At 38.9% G+C, this 26,647-nt stretch overlaps 1 protein-coding gene and 1 long non-coding RNA gene across 3 annotated transcripts; both read right to left on the reverse strand.

The window, feature by feature from the left end:
- Positions 1-14,045: 14,045 nt before the first annotated feature.
- On the reverse strand, positions 14,046-16,287 carry LOC149751671 (uncharacterized). The gene is made up of 2 exons (XR_016397861.1): positions 14,734-16,287; positions 14,046-14,420 (listed from the first exon to the last, which is right to left on the reverse strand). It is a non-coding gene; the product is annotated as an uncharacterized LOC149751671 (long non-coding RNA).
- A 749-nt stretch (positions 16,288-17,036) lies between these two features.
- Positions 17,037-26,053, reverse strand: LOC103720427 (kinase superfamily with octicosapeptide/Phox/Bem1p domain-containing protein). 2 transcript variants are annotated; one of them, XM_008810117.6, is made up of 10 exons: positions 25,691-26,053; positions 22,754-25,355; positions 22,561-22,671; positions 22,322-22,474; positions 21,029-21,192; positions 20,735-20,882; positions 20,302-20,424; positions 20,038-20,125; positions 17,404-17,847; positions 17,037-17,305 (listed from the first exon to the last, which is right to left on the reverse strand). In XM_008810117.6, the coding sequence occupies exons 2-9, from the start codon at positions 25,205-25,207 to the stop codon at positions 17,681-17,683; spliced, it is 3,408 nt and encodes a 1,135-aa protein (XP_008808339.4). In that variant the 5' UTR covers positions 25,208-25,355; positions 25,691-26,053; the 3' UTR covers positions 17,037-17,305; positions 17,404-17,680. The 2 variants fall into 2 exon arrangements, with proteins under 2 accessions (XP_008808339.4, XP_026665544.4); XM_026809743.4 differs by having other exon boundaries at positions 22,754-25,195; positions 25,691-25,995.
- Positions 26,054-26,647: the final 594 nt, after the last annotated feature.

Genomic DNA, 26,647 nt, shown 5'->3' on the forward strand with positions numbered 1-26,647 from the left:
CTATGGAATTGTGTTCGAAGTCCACTGGACTGAGAATGGAATGCTTTAGCTAGAGATCTGGCTTTTCTTGGGTTTCCCCACAAAATGATGCAAAAGAAGACCTCAGAAAAAGATTTGAACTTAAAAAATTCCACTAAATGCTTGTCATTGTGGGAACATATGAATTGAACTTAAATGGTGGGGAGAAAGCTTAGTCTTGGCTGCCTGGAAGATTCTAAAAAGCATGAATATCTTCGGTGATGTTGCCTTTCTTCCAAGCGATAAGGGAAAGAAATTTAGCTGCAGATTTAATAATTGAGAACTTATATGACTTGTTCGGTTCGCCAAAACTGAACGTGAAGACTTTCTTTACTCCTTTTGAACTTCTCGGTATAACTATTAAAGGCGTTATGATTTATAATTAATTAACTATTGCTGGCCCATGCATCCCACATGCAGGAAAGTTTCATCCTTTCATGTTGGACAACTGCTCGATCATTTAATGATCATGGCACACCTAGAACCATATTTGTGGTCACATATTATTTTGTTTCAGAAAAATTCGGAGTCTAATGATGAACAACTCTCTTAAAATAAGAGTCATATATAAATGTAATTTTTAGTTGGACCAGATCCATGACTGAGTTAGTGGACCAGTCCAATTACCATGAAGCAACAATTAGAGATGGGCACTGGGCCGGGCCGCCCACGGCCCGGCACGGCACGGCACGAAGCGGGCCGTGCCTGGCACGGCCCGCCAGCTACAGTGCCGGGCCGTGCCTGGCACGGCCCCTTTGAGAGGGCCGTGCTGGGCTAGAGGGTTCTGGCCAGTGGGCCTGGGCCGGCACGGCCCGGTCTAGGCCCGCGGGCCAAGCACGGCACGGCCCGCGGGCCAGCACGGCACGGCCCATAAGGGCCTGGGCCGGGCTGGCACGCGGGCCTGGCACGGTCCGGGCCTGGGCCCGGCTCGGCCCGATAAAAATTAATGCTTCATAAATTTTTTTAATAAATTAATAAATATTGAACACTAAGAATTTATGATTTATGAATATAAAGCCACCTTAATGGTGGGGGGTTTGGCATAGACCCCTACCAGTTTATTAATTTAAATCAAAATGGTACATGAAGGGAGGTTTGGACCTTGGTCTGACCTCTAGAATACAATAAGAAACTAAAAAAGGGCCGAGGTTTGGACCTTGGTCTGACCTCCAGAATACAATAAAAATGTACAATTATAAAAAATTAAGAAATCTTACTAATCATCAGTGATTCAGTGAATCAGTATTCACTCTTCAGTCTTCAGTAGTGTTTGTATCATCATCATCAGAGGATGTTGTATTATGTCCACCTTTATCTTGAAGTCTTGCCTCAGCATCCAGCCAATCCTTGAAGCAGAGAAGCATCTCCACCGTTTCGCCCGTCATCCTACTTCTCTTTTCGTCAAGAACACGCCGACCTGCACTAAAAGCGGATTCCGATGCTACCGTGGACATCGGCACAGCTAAAATATCGCGTGCAATTGCAGACATAACAGGATATTGATTTCTAACACTCTTCCACCAAGATAATACATCTAGATTCTCTATTTGATTTTCATCATATGCAGAATGAAGATCATTTCGTAAATAAAATTCTAGTTCACTACTTAAAGATGAAGAAGATGAAGAGGAACTTGAAGCATGTGTGTGTCTTCTCTGTGCAATGAATGAAAAAATAGATGACGAACGAGAACTACTAGAAGGAGAAATAGAGGTTTGTATTTGTGTTCTAGATCCACGAATTTTTTCATCATATATAGCATAAATATCATAAAGAAGTTTTTTTACCTCATCTTTAGCAGATTCAGCATCTTGATTCATATTTTCAGAGTATGCATCAAGTAAAATTAGCACGCTATTTAATTTAACTCTAGGATCAAATACAGCAGCTAAGTTATGCATAGGACATATCCTGTCCCAATACTCATTCCATTTAGATTCCATTAGGTCAATAATAGGCATTAAAACATCATCATATCTATGTTCTGCAAATTTTTGACTAATTATATATGCTTGTTGTAAAAATGAACATGAAGTAGGGTAATAAATACCAGAAAGAACATTGGTAGCATTATAAAAACTAAGCAAAAAATCTTCCAAAATTTTTTCTTTATTCCAATCAGTTTCAGTCAATGTAAATCCTAATCCACGATCATTAATATATGCACTTAATAAATTTTTATATGGGTATGCATCATGTATCATGCTATATGTGGAGTTCCAACGAGTAATTACATCAAGTTTAAATTTTTTAAAACGTTTACCATGATTTATGCATAATTCCTTAAATTCTTGAAGTCTTGATCTAGAAGCATGAATAAAAGAAACTGCATTTCTAATTTTTGAAATCACATCTTGAATCATGCCCATGCCAGCTTGAACAGAAAGATTTAAGATATGACATGCACATCTAATATGCAGTAAATTTCCATCTAATATGGGATGCAATGAGTCTTTTAATAATACAACAGCAGAATTATTATTAGATGCATTATCAAAAGTAATAGACATAATTTTATCATTAATATTATATGAACATGCAGTTTGATAAATTATATTTGAAATTTGTTGCCCAGAATGTGGAAAATCAAAAGCACGAAAAGCAAGAATACGTTTATTTAATTGCCAATCATTATCAATATAATGAGCAGTAATGGCAATAAAACAATTACTACCTACAGATGCTGACCAAATATCAGAAGTTAATGAAATTTTTACATTTAAAGTAGAAAGTGTTTCAATTAAATTTTGTTTCATTGCTAAAAAATTGGTCATAGCTACTCTTCTAAATGTACGCCTACTAGTTCTTTTGTAAGCAGGTTGTAGGTTTAATTGAACATATTCTTCAAAATTAAAAGATTCACATAAACTAAAAGGTAATTCATCCTTAACTATCCATTTTACAAGTGCTTTTCTTTGATTTTCATTATTATATGCAAAATTACCTACAAGTAATCCCCCTTGTATATTAAGGGTACTTTGAGTTTGAGCATGAGAATCATGCATCCTATGACTCTCTTGATGTCTTTTTAAATGCCCTGTTCCCCCACTACTACTACAACTATAAAGTTTGGCACATTTTTTACATTTAGCTTTCCAGACTCCCTCAACCATAACTCTATCAAATTCATTCCATACAGTACTAGTCCTCTTACGAGAAGAGGTTTGACCTTCACTCGGTTCACCAGTTCTAGAGGAACTAGGAACAGGGGGTTGGGGATTAGTTTCTTCTCCCTCAGAAACAGGAATGCCAAACTGACTTTCCTCAAAAGATGACATATCTATGATTAATTCAAAAAATAAAAACTAACCGCAAGGAGGAATTGAGTAGAGGGTCGGAGGGCAGAGGCAGAGCCGAGATTCCGAGCTTCCTCTTGTGCTCTCAACAGAAGCGACCTTCTCTTCTCAACAGGAACCTCCTCTTGTGTAGCACTTGAACAAACTAAAAATTAAATTGCTAGAAGAGCACTTTAGAAGAGAGAAATAATAGCAGTAGAGAAGGAGAGAATGAGAGGTTTGGTGTGGTGAGAATGAGGGAGGAATGGGCTATTTATAGAAGCCCAAAATTTTTTTCCCAAAATACCCCTCAATTCAGCCGTTATTGGACTGTTGGGAGGGGTAAAAGGGTCATTTTCACGAAAATAGCCGTTGGAAACGGCTATTTTCCTCCCCCCTCTCCAGACGGGCCGTGCCAGGCACGGCCCGTCTGGAGCCGTTACGGGCCGTGCCAGGCACGGCCCGTTTGGAGACGTTGCGGGCCGTGCCTGGCACGGCCCGTTTGCGCCCGTTACGGGCCGTGCCTGGCACGGCCCGTGGCGTGCCGTGCCCGGCCCGGCCCACCAATAGAGGGGCCTGGGGCCGGGCCGGGCTGGCCTTCCGTGCTGGACGGGCCGTGCCAGGCACGGCCCGTTTAGTTTTTGGGCCCGGGGGGCCTGGGCCGGGCCGGCCCGGCACGGCCCGTTGCCTACCTCTAAGCAACATGCACAAAAACGTATATATCGTCCTATTTTCTGTTTCGTCCATGATTACATATGTTGCTTCGTGGTTGAATTGGTCTACCGGCTGAGAAGTGGACATGAGCCAAACATAACCACTCTATATATAGCTTGCAAATTTGCTTTCACACTTAGTACATATTTCTCCAACGAATTCATGCAAATAGCTTTGTTCTCCAGTACTCACATTCTATCCAAAAAAAAAAAAAAAAAATGAAATTAAATGCCCCTCCCTCCACCCCAACCCACCTCAAAAAAAAAAAAAGTAATATATTTTAGAAGTTCCCAACACCTATTACATTGTAATCTCTAATTTCTATTAAAGGACTCCATTGGTTCGCACCAAGAGATTGATAAAAAAAAAATGATCAATAAAAAAATAGAAAATATTTCATATTTGATTAGAATATTTTTAAAAAAGATAAAAAAGTGATTTTCTTATAAAAATAAATCTTTCATATTTTATAAAAAAAATTATATAGAGTATGTAAAAGTTTAATTTTCACCAGCTGAAAATTAAAATAAATATTTTTAGTAAAAATACACTTAATATATTATTTTTTATTAAAAATGTAACATATATTTTACAAAGAATAGGTACTCAATCAAATATAAATTAGTTATATATATATATTCGCAAACCAAATAAGCTGCATTGGGATGGCTACCATCGTAGCTGAAAAATGTGTACGGATTAACGTCGAGGCCAGGCCCTATGCAGTAGGAACTTTGTTTTACTCAAAAATAATTAATTAGATTGAACGTCAACAAGCAACTGCCCCAATTCACCATGGACCCATTTTAAACGTAAAGCAAACGCCATGATCAAAAACAATGTTATAATGATAACTTTAGACATCCATCAATTCAAAGGGCCACAACTTCTATTATTCTAACAAAGACGAAAGAGGAAGGAGAAAAGTAAGTCTGGGACTAAGTCTACCTGGAGAGCACCCGTACTCTCTCTTGGACAAGTGTGCGGGGCCTCCCATTATTTTAAGGAGTGGAGGAAGAAAAAAGACGTTATTGTGGGGCCGACGACGAAAAAGATCGGAGTTGACGGGCCTTCACGTAAAGAGGGGTCCATGACACCTCACCACCACCTTTCTAAAAGAAAGAGTGAAACAGTTAGTTTTTAGCTCAATCTTTAGTTGGTTGGACCAAGTCCATCACCGAGCTGATAGATTAGTCCAACCATAAAGCAACACATACAAATACACATGTATTATGTTCTATTTCCTTTTGTCCATCTCTCTACGTGTTTCTTTGTAGTTGAATTGGCCTATAATTCAGTAATGGATCTGGTCTAACCAATAATTACCAGAGTGAAACATCCCGACATACAGAGCCCTAGCCCCCCACAAAGATAGAATTCATTATATAAAGTAAGGAGACTTAGGTATGAAAAAGCAATGAAAAGGGAGCAGGTTGTTGGTATTTTCTCATTGTCCTTGCCTAGTGTCTGGAATCTCCCGGGAGGGGGTCTCACATCAGCATCAGGACCGCTTTTGAACTTGGGACAGAGATGAGCAAAAGGGAAAACAAAAGAAGGAAAAGAAAATGGGCAATGGCAACCAATGAGAGCTTTGAGGGACCTAATTGGATCGTAGCATTTGAATCATTATATGTTTAAGTTTGTGCTCTCATACAAAGTACAATAAGGTATGTATGCCATGGAATCTATAATTAAGGAGTGTATTTTGGAAACTTTATCTTGAGGTTTTTTCTTTAAAAAAACCTTGAGATTTAGGATTGTATGGCAAACTAGGGCTTGTTTTAATGCTCACACCCCTGTACTTCGAAATAAAATTCTGCGTTCGAATTATTGATGATGCACCTCTAAGTATTTGAATCTACATAATTAAAGGTTTAGCATTGCATAGTAATGTTATTGGCATCATTGTACCCGCGTGCACTTACTGAGTTGTAGTTAAACCAGTTACTTATCTGTAAGTTTTGTACGGATGAAAAATGATGCAAGAAATGTTTCTATCGTAAACTTCTAAGGATTGGTTGCTGATTGTGGTCATGTTCTTAATTAGCTAATCAAGTGCAAGCGACCCTTTTGCTCTTCTATTACAATTAATCGAAGCATTTGGTGAATGTCCATCTCAAATGTAGTACAGGCACATTTTGATAAATTAAGTTTAACATCATGATTTGACATTTGAATATAAATTTTCTATATATATTTGCATTAAGAATTTTCGGGATTTTATTAAGTTAACCGGTTGTTGTCCATCTCTCGATGATCATCATAGGTGATGTTTGCTTATTGAATTCTCCATGTACAATAATGCACATATATCAAGAGGACAATTTACTAATTAAATTGAATGGCTTCAGCCTTAAATTGCACTTAAAACTTACATAAACCATTACTTAGGGCAACAAGAGATCCTATCATTGAGCAATCCGTTTGGGAGTTCCCCCTCCATGAGTTATCAAGATCCAAACATATCTTATTCTTCTTGATGGCGAACATATCGTGTATGATAGCCTTAAAACAATTATTAGTCATTTAATAACAATTGTTTTCATTGATGTTATCAAGTGAATTGGGGGTCATAAGGCTAAACAAGGGCTAAATGAGATGCGAATTTGAAGTTAATTTTATGGGAAAATGGAGGAAGAGAAGTGACAAAACTATTCTGAAGTTAATGTCATGGCCTACAAAACTATACTGAAGTTAACGAAGAGAGAACTAAACAGCGTAGACAGCAAACCAAACTCTTTGACAGGGATGCTTGTAATTAGCACATGATGGTATCCTTTCTGCTGCATTCTCTATTATTTCCTCTCCTTTATATATCATAAAGAACCAATCCTTCCAACCATTTCAACAAAGATGGGACAAAGGTGGCGAGAGGAAGAAAGCAGTAATGGTGAGCTCAGCGTTCTACCTTCAGGTCCGTTCCTTCCACTCGAAGCACCATACAAATTTGTCAACCATCTCTCTCTCGAACCCATGTCATGTCCCTCCAAAGAAATCCAAGAACAAGGTTTCCAAGAGCATGGTTTCAATGATGCCAATTTTCCTCGATGAGAAGCTTCTCTATAAGCCCTGTTTTTTGTTAAAAAAATTGCAGAAAAATGTACTTATTTTTATTGATGGTATCTTATTTTCAATTGATCATGTGAGGTTTGATCTACAAGAATAATATTCTGGTCTAGAAGTAACATGATCATTGGAGATGGGAACTGGGACTTGCCCTTGTGACCATATCTTTTGATTTAGGAATCAAAGATTCTGGATTTAATATGTAAGCGGCACATTTTCAAAAATTTAGACTTGCGTATATGATGTGGATAGATCTCATTCCCTTCCTGTCCAAAAAAAAAAAAAAAAATCATGACAATTGCAGATTGATGGTTAACTTCCTCAAAATAATTAAATTCATAAAAGTTTACTACACACTGAGAGGAGATATAAGGATCTCGGCAGGTATAATATTTTTAGTTGGATCGGGCCATTGTTAAGCTGGTGGACCAATCCAACTACGAAGAACATGCATAGATGCATATATATTGTTCTCCTTTCTATTTTGTCCGTCCATATGCGTGTTGCTCTGCAGTTGAATTGGTCTACCAGTTGAGCAGTGCAACTGATCCAATTAATAACACTCCAGATGTTTGACCTTGTTGGCTCTACTGGTGGATCTTTTCGATCTTCCTTTGTTTATATACAGGAGCTGCAACGAACATCAAAGTCAATTCAACGGTAGGGATAATCGTAGAATACATAAATCTTTTTGAATCTTTTTCATGAAGGAAAATTGAGAAAAATTTTCAAAGTGCGTAAATAATATATGTCCTATGATTGGGGATCCATTTGAGGTGATAGGAAGTTGAGAAGGAACTTTTGTATTACCTATATGCACATACAAGATCCAACACATTTGCATCCGTCGTGATAGGCTACTCTAGCCAAAATAAAGGATGTGGATATGAGCAAATTATATTTTACACCGTGTGCACCAATATGACTGGACATGCTAATTAGCTCATCTCTATTAAGCCAATCACCAAAATGAGTGCATAATAAATGAGACCCAAGGTGAGAAAACTGCGTGATTAATGTGCCATATGGTGCATATGGCATAGGGTATAATTTCTTGTGGATACAAGCTACACTATATCTACACACACATTCATCGAGATGCTTACATGCCATATGTGTATCACTGCAAGTGCGAATGCACTTCCAAATTCATGTATCTGCACATAAGTTCACAAAATATTGTGATGTCCCTACCATGCCATGTCACGTTGTTTTTTAAAATTATATTCATCCCCCTCCCCCCACCCTTTCGATCCAGTTGCTCTTCTTTATTTCTCTCCTTTTATTTTTTGTTTAAATCCTCGGCCGTTTTTCACATGCAATTATATATGTAATGTAGGTTTGATTAAAGGAGATCATCATCATTTAGAAATTAACTAATCTGATCGTGTTGGTTGGTAATCACCAACTTCAGTACCCTCAAATCCCTTTCAAAATTGTAGCTACATTATGAAATCAATATCACGTTGCCTATAATATCAGAAGCCAATCACGTTAGTCTCGCAATATAGAACCCGGTTTTAAACAATATGACTTGTTTGATCTCTCCCACATAGAGCTTATGAGCACTCACTCGTAACATAATGGCTGGCTGTTTTAATAATGGAGGGGTTGGGCTGATTTTCCATGATTGAGCTTTTGCCTATGTACATTTGAATGCATATATATGCATTAGAAAGCCAGTAAATCTACCTTGAGAAGGGTGGTTGGATATGGAAAAAAGAAGATGAGAAGGACAACCTACGGCCTCCTACTAAGGATTATGGTGAGAACCTGTGCAACCTGTATTTTTTTTTTGCTGAAAAGTGTAACCTGTATTCGATGGCGAAAATCTCAATGAATACTAATCATCTAGCTAAGGAGGGGACTAGTTGGCCCAAGCTCGGACCATGCTTGCTCTCTGTCGCCAGCCGATTTCTAGGGCAAAAGGAGCTTAGACCACCTAGGCCAAAAATTTGGCACCATCATTCGGCACAATTAATCTTAATGGTTTTCGCTCCGGCTCATTTAAACTAGTCGGATCCCATAATTTGCTAGCATGGGCCCTTGATAGCAAGTTCAATAGATACATTTGACCCGGGCCTGAGCCTAACCTGAGCTGAAAGGTTGAGTTGTTTGACCATTGACCGTCATAACACTCAATGCCGAGTCAAAATTGACACTTTAAGCACTATAATTGGATGCTAAAACAAAGCACAATGCAAGGGACAGACCGAAAAATTGAGCTCGAGTTCGGGTTTTATTCTTCACATGGAAGAATGATTGATGTTCTTTCACAATGTTGACCATTGGATCCCCCCCCCCACCTAAATATCTCAAAGCATTCTGAATGACTTCATTCATCTGTCTGCAGAGATCACGAAGCGGATATTGCACAATCCTATGATGGATTCGCGCAAAGGAAGGTGAATTCTTCTTTCGCATGGAGGATACAACCCCTGTCCATTGAGATCACAGCCAAGTAAACCAAAAACTAGGGAATAAAAGTCTCAGAATCCTCCAAAGAGATGCATGCAAATCTAAACTCCACACTCGTTACAAATCTGACTCCATGGAGTGGAGTTACCTAAACAACTTCCTGTTGAAAAAACCTCCAGGTCTAGCCCTTAATAAAGGAAGAGTGTCTTGCTCCAGAAGACGCAAGACTACATGGTTTGGATAAAAAGATCGGTTGAGATGTCTTTGAGAGGAAGGAGTGCACCATTCGCATCCATCAAATTCAGACACCATCTCCAGCCTTCTTTCCATGTCGCAAAGAACCGCTTTCAACCTCCGGCTCTTCGTGCCGGCCACCTTACTCCAACACTATGAAGAACAGAGCTCATCGATATCTCCAGATCTAAAACTATGAAGAAATGGCTCGTTGAGATGCCCTTCAGCTTAGACCACTTGTTGCCCTGACCATCTTTTTTATTGGTAGAGTCCTCAAGAACCCAAGCCATCCACAGTGGAGTAAGGCTGTCAATGGGCCCGGGAGGCCCGAAAAGCCTGCGGTTTAACCTTCGGACTGCTACCAGCCCAGCCCATTGACACCCCTGGGCCTCCGAATTAACACGAGGGGCCATGCTATGCGGCAAGCTCGGACCGTTCGATCCTATGGCCCACAATGAAGTCCAACTTTTTCTCAGGCAGACTTGGGCAAGAAAGAAGCCCGGTCCAAGTCAATTCCAACGAATCTGGTCACCACCATGGAATATAGCCGTTAATGTGGGGTTCACCACGGTGCTAACGTGGCTTCTCAAAAAAAAAAAGAGAGAAAATGTTAAACAGCATGATGTCATAACATTTTTCTTAACATATTCTACACATTACAGCACAAATGTACGGCAATATTGCGAACCCCTCAGGAACTAGGGATAGCGAAGGGATGGGTATATCTTTAGCAAAAGAAAAAAAAAAAGGATGGGTATAAGGAAAATAGATCATTATTTGTATCTATTCCGCAATTGGGAACCATGCGTTTATATTCGTTCTGTGCCCTCTTGAGGCACGAGGAGCAGGTTGACTTAGACAAAGCTGATGGAAACAAATCAGGATGAGAAAAATTATAAAATAATTTTTTAATGTAAATTAAATAATAAAAATATTTTTTATTATTTTATATAATATTAGATAGATTGGGTTTTGGGAGGGGGAGCGGCCATGGCTCTCCGCATGTTCGATTCCAGCGCCGGTTTGGGCAGGAAATTGAATCCTGTGGGATGTTCAAGGAGAGGAGAGGATGAAGACCATGAAGAGAAAAAAACTTGGGCGAACCAAAGCTTGGGAGATCCTGATTCAGCCCAAACTCAAGGCAATGATATGTTTTAGAAATGAGTGCGACTCGCAGTCTTCTGGGTCTCCCGCGGAGCAATTTCATCCACGATATTCGCAATTTTAGACTCCCTGCCCTGATCTTCTTATTGTAGCCGCTGTCGAGAGTGAGGTTGGTGAGAGCTCTCAAGCGACTCCTCCCCCTCAATCTCAGCTTGCTCGAGCTCCTCCTCCTGCTGTTTTTTCTTAAAAGAAAAAAAGTCAAATCTGAAAAAAATTGAAAACAAAATTTTTATATCTAATTCTTTTTTAAAAATAATCACAGCTATACCAAATGCAGCCTAAGGGTGTACTTTGTAATTTTTCACATGATTAATTTTTTTTGATGATTACTTGTTTGATGATTACGTAATATTTTCTTCTCTATTATCCTCATAATCATTATAGTCATCGAAATTTATATATAACCGAGTTAGATTCTAAATAAATATTGCCATCTGCATCTGCTTTGGATCTATTGTAGGTTTTAGAATAAATATCTGTATCCATCATAACTCTAAATGGATCGAGTACCCAATGGAATGGAGTAAGTGCCCACCTCCATCAGAAATAGGATCTTTTCATAGGGTCCAATAAGCCTGATAATATGAGCCTAGCCAACCACAGCATAATACAATCATCAACACCTCAAGGTCGCACCTAAGCTCTACTCAACAAAGCAGAATACCACACTATTAACATATCTGACTCCCCTACAGGCTAAATCAGAGACAAAGCTTACAAAATTCAGTAGCTTCCAGCTGAGACAATTAATTCAATGCTCTCCTTACCGTAAATCAAGAGGTTATGATGCCTTTTCCTGGTACAGATAATCGCACATAATTTGAACAAATCTAACATCTAATTGTTTGGTAGTTCAAACAAGGAAGAGATAAAAAAAAATTGGAGGCCTTCCCTTCATCTAGGAATTACCATAATAGCGATTGCTTGTTTCCTGCTAAGCACATAAGTAAAAATGTACCACGCTCAACCAATAAGTACCTGAAATAAAACGGTAGGTTTTGAAAATCTCTATAACTTTGAGTATGTAGATTTTGATACTTCTAGATAAGAATTTTGATACTTCTGGATCTGCTGTAGGTTTTAGAATAAAGATCTGTATCCATCACGACTCTAAATAGATTGAGTACCCAAAGGAACGGAGTAAATGGAACAAAAATCATATAGGAGAAGAATATATGGAACAAAGTTCCTATTTTGCCACATTTCTCCCAATGCACATCTTAAAGAAGAAACTCAAAAGTTAGAGACTCCACCTACTAACAGAATCGTCGGCCCTGATTTAAAAAAAAAAATAAAAAAAAAATGCATGCAACATTCTTTTTCTTCCTCATTTTCAGAAAATACTTTTTATCAATACAACCGATTATACATGCCAAGCAAATTAGCTATCTAACAAGCCAATACATACCCTTATGTAAATGAATATACAATTTTTAGCATATGGAGTCCACTAGTACATAGTATAAGATCAGATAATACATACTTAACAAATTAGTCATCTAGCTATCCAATACATAACTCCAAAATAATTAATACATAGTTTCTAATATTTCATATCCACTAATACACACTACATGACCAGATGAGACATTCCCATCGACTTTCTAATACATACTGCAAACTTCTTTGACACACATCCAACATTAATCTAATTCACACCTCCATGTAAATCAATACACAATTTTCAAAACATATTTTTTTTATCAATACACACTATATGGCAAATGATACACATTAAGCAAATTAGTCATCTAGCAAGATAGTATGCATATCTATATAAATCGATATACAATTTTCAAAATACTGTTCATCGGTACCAATTCATAGTACATGATTTTCTATCTTTGTCTAATATAAAAAATTATATATACCATTTCTTAGATTTCATGAACTTTTTGATGCAAAGATCCTAAAAAAGATATTGGGATTTGAAGGAGAAAGAACGAAACTTATAAGAAAGAAGATCTCATGGATGAAAAAAATAAGAAAAATGACAGATGGAGAGGCTTGATGAGAAAGAAAGAGGATATTGTACACACTTTTCTTTCATTCTATGATTTTTTTAATCATGAGAGTGACCACTCCATAGTAGAAGTTCCTGACTTTTGAATTTTTTTTCTTTAAAATCAATACTAAAGAAAACGTGGCAAAAAAAAAAGTCCACATTTCCATCTTTGGTGCCCGCCCCATATGATATGATTTTTGTTCGAGTGAATGCCCACCTCTACCAGAAATAGGATATTTTTGTAGGAAAAAATTGGTACAGCTTGAATTCAAGGTTAGCCTTCAATAAGCCCGATAACTTGAGCCTAGCCAACCATAGCATAACACAACCATTACCATCTCAAGGTCACACCTAAGCCCTACAATCTAGGGATGCCCCAGCGCCACTCAACAGAGCAGTTTAATCCGACTATAATCCGACTCTGCCATAGACTAAATCAGAGACAAAGCTTACAAAATTCAGTAGCTTCCAGCTGATAGGATCTCTGCAACAAAGAATCTAATGCATGAAACCAAGAGACAATTAATTCAATGCTTTCCTTACTATAACAGGTTATGATGCCTTTTCCTGGTAAAGATAATCACGTGTAATTTGAACAAATCTAACAGTTACGTTTGGTAGTTCAAAAAGAACGAGATAAAAGAAAATTGGAGACTTTCGCTTCATCTAGGAATTACCATAATAGCAATTACTTGTTTCCTTCTAAGCACGCAAGTAAAAATGTACCACGCTTAAACAATAATTAGAACTCATCAAGTAAGCTGAGCCTGAAATAAACAGTAGGTTTTGAAAATCTCTGAAACCTTGAGCATGTAAATTTTGATAGGGTGCTGACCAACCCAATGAACATATATTTTGAACCTATTTCAGAAAATCTTGAAATCAAAAACCTGCGAGGAATGATGGCAGCATGAAGAAAACAAAAAGAAAAAGAAAAAACTAGAGAGAACCATATTTCTATTCTGGTGCAAAGATATCTCATAATAACACAAGTGTATTCTCCGGGTGTCTGACAAAGTGGCGGAAATATGTAGGCTTCCTTGCAAAGCATAACAGCAACAATTACAATCATCCCAAAAAGCAACCTACAGCCCCTCTTATCTAGTGACATTAATTTTATCTAATTGAATACACTAGCTAGCGTCAAGATATCAGAGGAAGCTATGTGCATAAGATATCCATGTATTGTTATAAAAAAAGAACTAGTATCTCTAGAAGCAGTGTCCAACTGATGTTATCTGAAGTAGAAGCTATTGAAATATATCAAATAGTTCTGGAGATACAGGGATAAGCAATGAAAGTCATGTAATGGGCAGAGCCTGAAATAAGCTGTTCAAGAGTTCAAATCTCCAAAATTTTGGGCGTCTGCTTCTTGATCATGCTGCTAATAATCCCAGAGTACAGTAATTAGGCCTTTAAGGGTGCATACAAAAGCTCCTTTCCTACGTTGGACCCAAGGTCCAACCCACATGACCGCCAAATTCCAACATGCTTACTTCATCCAAACGCATCCAGCAGCATTCCACCTGCAATAACTGAAAAAATAAAATTCCGGAACATCTTGCTGCTTGGCCACCCTCTCACATTGCCAGGGCAACAAATGGTTCACAACGGCAGTAACTAGGAGAGAAGGAAAGCTGATGCTGCTGCATCCTTCTATTCCGATAACAACCCTCGATCAATTGAATAGAAACCCTACGTTCAAGGCTTTTGCTTATGGTAGTATTTTAACAGCCATATTTTAATCATCTATAGATCTCCAGAAGCAGTAAAAGAATAACATTTTGGTACTGCTGCAGCCTGAACCTATCCCGATAATGAGATAACCATAAGGGTTACCTGCAGTCAACCTTGCTTCCAGGACAGAAAGTTGCAAAAATCTCTGAAATTACCCAGAACATCTTCTGAAATCCAACATTCTCTGCTAGTTCCTTGCCTTCTCTCATAAGCGGGCCTGAACATAATAAAGGGCTGTGCGACGAGACTCCCAAATTCATCAAGCGTAACTTATATCCTGCAGGTGTCACTGAAGAAAGGAGCAACGAAATCCAGCCAACCCTTTGATACACACTTTAACAGAGCAAATATCTACAAGAAAGCGCAATGAGTCCATGATGTTAAGATATCCTCCGTAAAAGGCAGAGTTATGCTGCTGGAGCCTTCATGCTTTTAGCCCTTCCTCTTTTCTTTTTTTTTTTTTGACAACACACACTAAACATACACTCCTAGAGCCATATCCCTGTGTACTAACTTCATTAAATCTGCTAGAAATATGACCTAGGAACCTTGCTACCTATGTTCTCTCTCTCTCTCCCCCCCCCCCCCCCTCCCCCTCGATCAAAATAGAAGTAAATCAAAGGAGAATGACACCTACACTCAGCAAAAAGGAGGCCAAAATAGAAAAATAAAAAAATGACCGGCGGCCATCTGTCGACTCATGGTGGACTCTTATGAAAAGAGGAACGAAGTCACAAATTTAGGACCATTCTGTGATGTTCAATACTTGTTGTTAAACAAGTCACGTTTGGTCATCAGCAAAATTGCTAACAGATGAAAGCAAATAACTGTCAGATGTCTTGGACAAGCACGTCATGTAAAACTAGTGCTGTTAAAATCAGGCTCTTGCTCTTCAAATCCACTTTGAGGAAACTCTGTTGAGAGTTGCCCCAGCATGAAATGTAAACTCCCCATATTGAAGTAAAGCTTAGTGGAGCCAAATGAAATATCCATGGAACCCAGTGAAACATCTTATCCTTCACGATGACCTTAATTTAAGGGAAAGTTAGATAAGATAATACACTAAAAATTCAGCAACCCCAATGGCTCCTGCATTAGCCTCATGAAGCAACATGTCAGAGAACTGAAATCATTGGTTAAACAGCTTGTAAGGAAAAAGGGCCAAGAACTGAACTCGTTTGAATAGCCTAATAAAAGGAGTTAAAAGCTGAGGCATCTAATGAGTATTAGCAACAATCTTGAAAGGTGCGAGGGAACAACAATACACATCTTATAGATGTAAGTTCCAAATACAAAAAACAGTTACTTACCTCACGGTGAACCTCATACATCAGCTAAATGAATTCAGTCCTAGCACAATGAATTTGACCAATGATTTTTGAATGAGGCAATCCTTTTTTCGGGAACACCGAAATGAGGTAATCCAAGATTGCAGGAGTCTTATAATATGCGTTCTAGAGCCTTAGCAATCAGCACTGAACTGCAGACCAATCTACAGATACTAATCAGGATGATCCCCATGCTCACACTCAAGCTATCATATGCAAACCTTTGGTCACCAATTCATTTGTGTTGCATTCCGCCAAAATACTGCTTTTTCATGTCTAATGAAATTTTAGAGATTGTCTACACGTCATACTAAGTTCTGGAACAGTATTGTCAACATAAACAATGGCCAGGCATAGAAATCAAAGCCTTCAAGTAGAAGCAATCAACTGATTTATTAAATAATGATAGTAGTAATAATAATAAATAATTTAGCATTATGTTGCTAAAACATGCAAAACCAAATACGCATGAAATGTACAAGAAATTGTATCTCAGTTTGAATATTATTTATACAGCCAGAAACATTAAAGATGAAACATAAGATGATGAATGCAATTTGATTTGCTAACAGGAGTTATTGTATACAGGGAAGAAGAAATGGCATGATATGATATTGGATATTTAGCACCATGGCCAGGCTAAATGAGACATAGCATGAGGCATTGCCCTCGTATATTTTCAGTTTCTTATTTGCCTTCCTACCTGTTGAGACTGTTCCAAAATTATTTATTCCCTTGAAATTTCCTGATATGAGTAGACTTTTGATCCTGCTGCTCGAACTCCATTGCTTATCATCATGGATTCACAGTTTTACACCCCCCCCCCCCCCCCCCAAAAAAAAAAAAAAAAACCAGCAACCCACATACAAAAAGAAAAGGAGTTTACTCAAGCTAAAATGTTGAAATGATACAAGACAAAACACACACTAGTAATAACTTCTGAATTTTGTCAACATAACTCCATTGACGAACTAGGCTGATCATTTCAAAATCAACTAATATACAACATTTTTTTGTTTGTCAGACATGCAACTGACTGAGATAGAGATGCATATGAAACTATATTGCAATGACTTATTTATGTTCATAGATTCAGTTCTTCATTTTCTTTATATATATATATATATATGAACATATTGGCCCAGCAAACAGTTAACAAAATTGTGTCCCGATGCTTAATTACAACATAGCATAAAGCACCATCTCTGTATGGGCTGAAAATTTTGAAGCAACAAAATTTACTTACATCAGTGCATACTAAGTTCCAACTCAAAGGATATAGATCATAACATATCCCATTTCCCAAAAAATGCCAAAGGTCCCCAAAAGCTCTATGTGATATGGTCCTGTCGAAAAAAATTATATATTACAATCAGAGAACTCCCTTGTATGAAAGCATGAAATAACAAGGACATTGTGGCAAAAGCACCAAGATATCACTTACATCTTTAACAGGCCTCCAGGTCCATTGCCTAAAAAGGTATTTTACTGTACAAACAGTACGAAAGCATAGTTGCACTACATGAAGAATAATAGCATGCTTGGCAACACCATGAATGTTCACATATGCCTAACAAGCATATCTTCCTGCAAAAGCCTGTATGTTTATGGAACAGTAGGCACTTAATACTGAGGTGTCTATGTTTTCTCTCTCAACAATTAAAAGGGTATACATTGTCAGAAAAGAAGAATAAGCATTTCTGCATGTAGTATTGACCCTTTCACTTCACATTAATTGCTGCAGCCATCTTCCTCAACTTCTGTGAAATCTCAGAGAATGATGGCCTCTCTGCTGGATCAGAGGACCAACAACTTTCCATCAAAGTTTTCCACTCAGGGTCACACCATGTCGGGATTTGAGGGCGCAAGGTATTGTTCACAATCCCCCCTAGAACAGAATTATGATTAAAGTATCTTAAATAATAACTAGGTGACTGCACTTAAAACACACTGAAATAACGTAATCAAATTCTAAATCATAACATAAACATATGAGATTGTCCTCCTCTGAGAAAAAAAAGGAAGTACTTAAAAAATTTCAGATGAGTTTTATCATGTAATGCCTGAAGCTCACAAAGCCTCTCATATTGAAAATAATCCATTTCATGTAGAGTGAGTTAATTATTATACCATTTACATCAAAACATTTTTCTTTCTGGCATTGTTAATGAGACACAAATAAAACACAAAAAAAAATTGAGCTTCAGGATTCACCAAGGTAAACTTAATTTAGCATCTTAATGAAGCAACAACTCACATCCAGATAATATAACCAAAGGAGGGAATTTAGCAATATATTCCAATATCAACAAACTTGACCTCTGTGTACTATTATTTGAATAAGGAGTTGCACGAGGCAGATTTTGTAAGTTCTATATGCCTTTGTGAACAGACAAATTTTGTGCTCACAAGCCAGAGAAAACATAATCCTTATGTAATCAATACCTTAAAGGAAACCTGCTTTATGAGGATCTCAGATAGGGCCTATGCATCACTAGCCCATGAGGCCAGTGGAAAGTAAATACAACTAAACACAAACTTGAACATCCAATATGTATAAATATTTCAGTAATAATTGTAATTACCATAGTAGCTGTGCATAATCCAGTATCATAAACTGCATCCAAAAAATCATTATAAATGTGAACCTTTTTATTGACAATCAAGACCAAAGAACTACGTGAATACTATCCCTAAAGATTGCATTTATAAACAACACCATTAAGTCAAATATCAGAACTTACAAAATTGATTTCTTTTGTATTACTTAGTCTTCATCATCAAACTTAAAATGACTGCACACCCATATAGCCACAAGGCCCATTGACTAAATTCTTTCCCTGACTTTACAAGACGTAGATTGTTTCTCCTCAAAGTAATAAAAAACAGGCCAAGGGGATGACAAAGCACTGGTAATAAGTGAAGTGTTTTCAAGCATTCCGGGTTTTCATGAACATAAATGCCTTGGGAGAGGATTGATCCATACTTTGCTGCTCTGCAGCCATATGCATGCATTGTGGAAGTGTTACGGCTGATGTTCCCAATGATTTAATTAAGCTATCAAAGTGCTTGGAAAATCTTTTCCGTCTTCTGCATATGCTTCTGAGGTTTGACTAAGGTCATCAGCCTCGCCGGAGTTGATAACATTGTCGAAGTGCAAGCCTTGACATAATTGCAATTATATACTTAGATTATTTTCAGAAACCAGGGGGCTGACCACTGATGGCAGCCAAAAGAGTTGCTAGAAACCCCAGACGTGAACCTCAGTAAGAGGCATCATAGGAATTGCAATTCCCTGTTTGGATCTCCTAGTATCACCAACAATTGCCATTTCAAATAGTTTTCTTATGGTGAGTTGTGCCAAAGAACTCATAACCACCTTCTTGTCTTCTTATTTCAGCTCCATTTACTCTACAAAGATCTTTTAACCCACCTTCTTGTCTTCTTATTTCAGCTCCTCCACCTTGCACTTGTTTGATGATTTCTATACGAGCAACACTTACAGCTCATCTTAATTTTCTCCATCATCCCCACCCACCTCAACTATAAAGAACAGGCATTAGTGGCCCTTTTGATCTGAGAAAAAACCTAAAGAACCCTTTGACACTTCTTTCAACTCAAAATGGCCACTAATTCTTGCCCTACTTGCTAAATAGAAGCAGTCTTAGGACACATTTACTTGCTCTATTCACTTTGAAACCAATACAGTATAGTTGACGACTCCTTGATAGGTACATCTCAGCAACATGTGCTCCCCTCTCACAGGAATACTACTAATCAATTTTTATATTCCTCCTACAAGTTTTGATTAGTAGGAATATAAAAATTGATTAGCTAAGGATACTTATGCTTCTATGTAGAAGCATATTTATTTTTAATCTTGTATATTCCTAATCTTGTAGAAATAAATATGAGACTTATGCTCATATTCCTAATCTTGTAGAAATAAATATGAGCATAAGTATATTAACAGTTTTAGTGTGTTTTGTAAAGACAAAGATCATAAAAATCTAATGATTGATCAGAATTCTGAATTAAAGACTCCATGCAATTGCAAAAATCAACATTACATACATACCAATTATGAAAGCGCAGTGCTTATTTGCATAAGGCTCTTCCCCAGTAAGCAGCTCCCACATGACAATCCCAAATGAATAAACGTCAATCTACAGAATCCCCCAAAAAAGAATATAATAAGAAAACACTACATGTATCATACTTTGCAAAGAAATAATTATATTGCTCAGAAAAGCATAAAAGAACAGAAATTAACAAGCCTAGATGACAAAAAGGTTGCAGGGACCACTAATGGGAGGTGTTGCCTCTGGGAAAATAATCTTACTTTTTCAGATACCATATGACTTTTCCCACTCAACAGTTCCGGTGCCATCCATGGCAAAGTTCCGCGAACCCCCCCTGACACTAAGGTATGTTGCTTGACCTTTGATAAGCCCAGATCTCCAATCTGAAAAGAGAGTTAAAAAATCTTAGATACAGTTTATGATCCAGCTAACAAACAAATACAAGAACCAACACATCTGAATACAAATGAATGCTGGCTACAAATGGCTACAGATAATCCATCAGTCAATAAAATGGCATAAGGCATATGATATCGCAAAGATAAAAAAAAATCAAGCCCTAGGCATCGGATCACATCTAAAGAACACAGCTTCAGTTAAATTTATTCCTTAACATGCTCCAATAGGTATGGCATGACTTTATAATCATATAAATACTTCTTAGAGAGTAACAAAAGAAAGAGACTATCATACCTTACAGACAGGTCGTTGTGGATCTCTCATGTTTACAAGTAAGTTCTCGCACTTCAGATCAAAATGAACTATATTCTTTCCATGCAAATATTCCATCCCAAATGCAACGTCCATGGCTATAATTAGTCTTTTACGCCGATCAATTGTCCTGCTCAAAAACACACACACGAAAATTAGAGCTATTAAACCATGAATGTTGCTCAACACACAAAATCCCAAATCTCATGATCATACACAACATCCTAAAAGGCTTGAACCTTGAATTATTATGCAATGATTATCCAAAAGTTATACCTGTCTTTCTTTTGCAGAAATTGTTTAAGAGATCCATTTACCATGAACTCTGTGACAGTTGCCAAACTTCCATTGGGGCCATCACGAACTACACCGTAAAAAGAAACAACATTGGGATGATGCAGTGAACTCAGTGTCAGAGCCTCCTTCCAGAAATCTGCAATCTGTAGAAGCAGCACAAAACAGAAGTTTCAGATTACACACGCTCTGAATGTTCTTGAATTTGCATATGCATACGTATATGAACAATGTATGCCCACACATATGTACCATATTGTATTATATTTACCATTTCTGGGACCTGCAAGAGTATTTCTAAACACCTCTGCACAATTATATCTATCAACCTAATAGCAATTAGTACCCATCTGCATCGTACAAAATTCATGACACTACAAACTGCGTTGTGTTTATTCAATTCCAAAATCTGAAAGCTACGATTTCTTTTGTATAATCATAATTTTTTCTTCATAGTCACATAAATGTTCAGTTGTTTTCTGGAGGTAATAACATGATGTTGCAAGCATTTCAGCTATATTGTGCATGATGGCATGCCTATATCTGAAGATTCTTAGTTCATTTGTGTCCATAAAATTCAAACATGTCTAATATTAAAAATGCATCACTTTTAGCTATTCAAATAATCTAAATCAAAGTAAATCTAATTCCATAATCAAAAAATAGTTAAAACATATAATTTCTTTGCCTCATTGTTACCATTAATAGTGATGTTTTTAAATTTCACAAAGAACTTTTAATTTATGTTCAACAAGCAACTGCTACATACAATGCCACTCACTAGAAATCTGAGAAAATTCTTTTCATACACAGTACACATAGTGTCAGGTTTTGGATAGAGCACCATTCAACAAGTCACAGGGGATGTAAAAGCCTTCTCTCAAATAGGAACCGGTAAGGACCTTTACAGATTCCTAGTGTATTTTTAGGCTCTGCTATGACTTATGAGAGGAACACCAGCAAGCGTTTGTTGAAAATTTACTTTATACAGAATAAAAAATTGACCTCCTTACTGGCATAACAAACAGCAGAACAATTCAAGTTTCTTGAAAGAATATAGAAGTACATCTGAGAAATCAACAAGATCTCCAGACTATATCACGATTTCTAACAATATGTTAAAATGAAAGATGCTTCTGTTGTTCATATAATAATAATAATAATAGTATATCCATGCCACATAACATCTGGTCAGAATTGAAACATTCATAAGACATGTAATTGTACTGAAATTGCTATAACACTTGATATAAAAGATGAGAGGAGCAAAACTACCAAACGTTCTCTCTCAGATGGCCTCCCAGCAAAGCAGCTAGCCTTTATTCTTTTAATAGCAACATCGGAGCCTTTCCATTTTCCATGGTAAACAGCCCCATATGTGCCTGAACCAAGCTCTCTAATTTCTTCCAAATCATCATTTTTTATTGTCTACACACATAGTAATCAGATTTCAGAAAATATAAAGAAGTATCTGGCATATTTAGCATCCATCAACATATTAACCATAAAGAGACCTGTAATCCTCTAGCCAAAGCTTCAGCTTCAGCTGTTGTAGGTTCGATTTTAGAAATTTTCTGATTTTCACCATCTCCATCTGATTCTGCCTCCAAGCACGCATTGAAATTCTGCAGATCAAAAAAGGATTAGTGTTAGGCCAATGTCACTCAAGGTGCAACCAATGCATAAAATGTTCAAAAGCTAACTCACCCCAGATGCTAATTCATGTGAAGAAGAATCATCATTATTAGGAATAGATGTAATATTTGCACCAGCATCTTCATGGGCTTTAGCAGCCACTTCTACAACACCCTCCAGATATAACTTCTTTACAGAAGCCATCATTTCAGGCAAGAAAATTAATCTTTCCTCTGAAATGTTTCCATTTTCATTGGAGGCATCAGCATCGCCAACTCTGGCAGTGTGGTGTTCCTCTTCGATAGGCTTCAGTTCATTTGAATCAAATTCTAGTTTTTGTTTATTGTTTGGTGACAGATTCATATGTTCATCTGGTTCTTCTACTGTCTCTGCACCAGCTTGCTTTGTTGTCTCTGCAGGTTTTGTTTCATACACTTCTACAATCTGATTTTTCTCCTCTGCAGCTTGCATTCTTAGAATTACATCAGAGCCCATTGAAGGGGAATGGTGATAGTCAGAAGCAGAAGAAGCAACTACTTTACCATTAACTGGGCATGAAGATGTGGGTGCAATAGGTATTGCTTCTGAAGGTGATTCCGCATGTAAAGTACCAAGTTGACCTTGAACAGAATCAGGAGCAAGGGATATCCTAGAACCATGGTAGTAAAGGTAATCCGGGGCAGCAGATCCATCAAAACCATACATTCTCTGTGATTTAGTATCATTCTGCATAGACCAAGGACTCTGAACTTGATCATCAACCCCGACAAAGGGATATCTTGGACTCCCATCTTGTGTACGTCTTATGAAACCCGAATTCATCCCACCATTTGGCATCATCAAACCCGGTGATTCGTAAGATGTTCCTGGACGCACAGGGGGTTGTACTTTTCTCCTTGAAGATTGAATGGGAGCCAAATTTTGTGGCACTTGGTAAAGACTGTCTGCACCATATGGAGAAGGATGATTCCCATACCGAACAGCATTATCTTCAAAGCCCGAGATATGTGTGTGAGCACCACCTCCAACTGTTTGTTGGACATGAAATACTTCATTCCCAAGTTCGGTGCCAGGTCGAAGGTAACGGGTGTCATCATGGTTGATGCAGTTAGATGGAACTGTATGTTCATTATAAACATTTCCGTGTGCAAAAGGAACATTCATGACATTCCCATCAACAACATAGTGCTCACTTACCCGACCAGTTCCTGAGAGATGCACTCTCGGATCCTCGAGTCGATGATTAACCTGATGGTGGTGTAAAACATAACCCTTGTCATGACCATGAGGCTCGTTATAGAAAGGGCGGTGGCGCTCATTCTGCTCTTGCACATATCTACCTTGGTCCAGTTTCACATCTTGGTTTAACATATATGCCTCCCTGCCATGGTAGCACTCAGCACATGAATTAGAAAAATGACCAACATATTCATTCCCCACGTTTGATTGCTCCACGTGAGGCTGCCCATGCTTCCAGCGAGAGTCAAGATACCGAGCATCCAACACAGAACCTTGATTCCTCTGAAAAGCCATGCGGCAATGCTCACAGATACTACTTCCCTCCATAACATTGTGAGAATGGCCTAAATTACTTGGAAATCCAGCCTTTTCTTGGATGATGGCTCCTGGGGGGAGCCACACCACGTTCTCCATTGAGTGTGGAGAGTGGTGATCGTACTGAAGGAGTTGGTGTCCGGGTGACTGCCTAACAAACTCATCCGAAACCCTTTCATTAAATTCTCCAGGCCCAAGGTGGAATCTTGCAGACGAGGGTGAAGGTGGGAATTCCCTAGGGTCATGGGCAGCATGGCACCCTGGGGAGAAGTAGGCAGGGCTCCATGGACCATCCACTTCGCCATTCCACTGCCCGTGAGAGGGGTGAGGAATCTTGAGATGATGTAAGCTGAGCTGATTGTGAATTCCCCCTTCAATGGTCGGGGGCCCAAAGAACTGCTCGGAGATATCAGGTGGCGACGGAGATTTAGTGTCACTAAGGCTGTTAAGGGCATCGACATACCTCCTCTCCGTCTCTCGCTCGTCAGCATCGAAATGCACAATAGAGGCCGCATCTTGATCAGGGTGCTGCGAGAAGAGGAAGATCCGGAGCCGAGTGAACCCATCGCCGGTGGCACCGAGCTTGTCGTACTCCTCCATCATATTCATCACATCGTCATCGTTCACAACCGAGACCAAAGCATCAAGGTCCTCATCAGGCTGCTGGTACTTGATGACCACGACCCCCTCGAAGAGCTCCCGCATCCGAGCCAAAAGGTCCTCATAGGAGATGTCTCGGGGGACGGTCACGATCCTGGTCTCACCACCAACATAGCGGAGCCGCCCGTCAAGCGGGCGGGGGAGGATGCTCCCACCGAAGCTGCAGAGGAACTTGACGCGTGGGGGCTCATCAAGGGGGACGGCGGCGGTAGCAGTGGCAGATTCCATCTCGCCCGGGATCGGAGAGAAATGAGCAGCAGCGGCGGACAAAGGGATCTCAGACTGACGGTGCTTCAATCCCTGATTGCACATGAGGGGCCGTCAGAGGAAAGATCGCCAAGAGGCTATCCCCATCGCCGCCCCCAACAAAATCCTCCAATATTTCGCCTTTCCTACTTATTAGGGCACCGCCAGATGAACCCAGACGGGGTTCAAACCGGAAAGCATTAAAAGCACCGACCTTTACAAAGATCCGGCAATAAACAAGATTATGTCAGGTTTCTTCAACCAAGGAGGATTGGGGTTCCCATTCAAACAAGAAAGACAGACGGAATAGAAACAGAGACTAAAAGGCACGCCTTCCGATATCTTAATCAGGCTTACCTATAATAGTAATTCATCGTTTTTCATACTGATTGTGTTCCCATAAAAACAAAAACAAAACAAAATCAAAAATTTGCAATGATCTTGTAACGGCGGCATCCAAATTCTTTGTTTCACGCTACTGATGGATGGGGTTTCAATCCAAGAAACGTAGACAGAATAGAACTGGAAACCATTAAAAGATCCTTTTACCTCTCTACCCAAAGATCTGGTATCAGGGAATTCCGGATCGGATGTCCCTCTTTTTCGTCGTCGTCGTCTTCTTCTTCTCCTCTTGTTCTTCCAGTGCTTCTCTTCTCGGTTTCCAGAGAAGGGATCGACGGAGAGGAGGAGGAGGACAGAATAGGAGTGGCAGAGCGAGTTCGGGAGTATCAAAGAATATGGGATATTTGGGGATTATGCCATTGGTATTGGGAGAGGACCGCCATTGCCCGTCCCTCCTTTTTCTCGCGCTCTCTCGCTCGCTCGCTCGCTCGCTCGCTCGCTCTAAGGCGTGGGGCGGGGAGGCCGCCTCCGTTGAAGCGCATCGATGCCAGGTTGGTAGCACGTGGCGTCATTCCGTGAAGCGAGCGCAGGGAATCCGATTTATCTCTCCGTGGGCGCGCTTTTTAACGGACTAATGGCGTCATCACATCGGGCGACGGAATGAGGCGCAGTGCGTCCCCCTCCATTTGTCGCCCGAAATTAGAGCCCTTTTTCTCTCGTCACGAGTGCGGAGAGGTCGCCCTTGTCTCTTGGTAGATATCTGGGATTTGGGTGATCCGCTACAGTGTATGGCGAGGACTCATTATTGGGGCTTGGTTTTGTTCCGTTGGATTTGGGCCTTCGGGGACTGCATTATTTTTTTTATTATAGAAAATGAAACCTCTAGAGCCTGAAAGAGATTGGAACGTGTGTGGACGCGTTCCTCGTTGTTGTCTTGACTCGAGCCACCTCACCGGAATCAGATTGTCTTCTAAGGTCAGTCTCAGGTGGTTTCGTTGTACAGTACGTCTTGCAAAGGCAAATTTCAAAGCCCGTACTTGCACGTCAAAACAGCTATAAAAAGGATCTTATCCTTATGTTTTGAGCAAAGTAATACTATTACCTGATCCATTAGTAATTCTATAATTACAATTAAATTTTTCTTACATATAGAATTAAAACAAA

This window comes from Phoenix dactylifera, chromosome 11, assembly GCF_051530095.1.
Source record: "Phoenix dactylifera cultivar Ajwa chromosome 11, Ajwa_hap1_PhDact_Kaust_v1.1, whole genome shotgun sequence".
In the NCBI taxonomy this organism is placed as follows: Eukaryota; Viridiplantae; Streptophyta; class Magnoliopsida; order Arecales; family Arecaceae; genus Phoenix; species Phoenix dactylifera.

Excerpts from the sequence above, each read along its gene's own strand:
- LOC103720427 (XM_008810117.6), bottom strand. The coding sequence starts at position 25,207 with ATGTGCAATCAGGGATTGAAGCACCGTCAGTCTGAGATCCCTTTGTCC. Across the intron at positions 22,672-22,753 it reads CACATGAATTAGCATCTGGG|AATTTCAATGCGTGCTTGGA; the intron begins GTGAGTTAGCTT and ends TTTGATCTGCAG. Across the intron at positions 20,126-20,301 it reads GTCATATGGTATCTGAAAAA|ATTGACGTTTATTCATTTGG; the intron begins GTAAGATTATTT and ends GGGATTCTGTAG.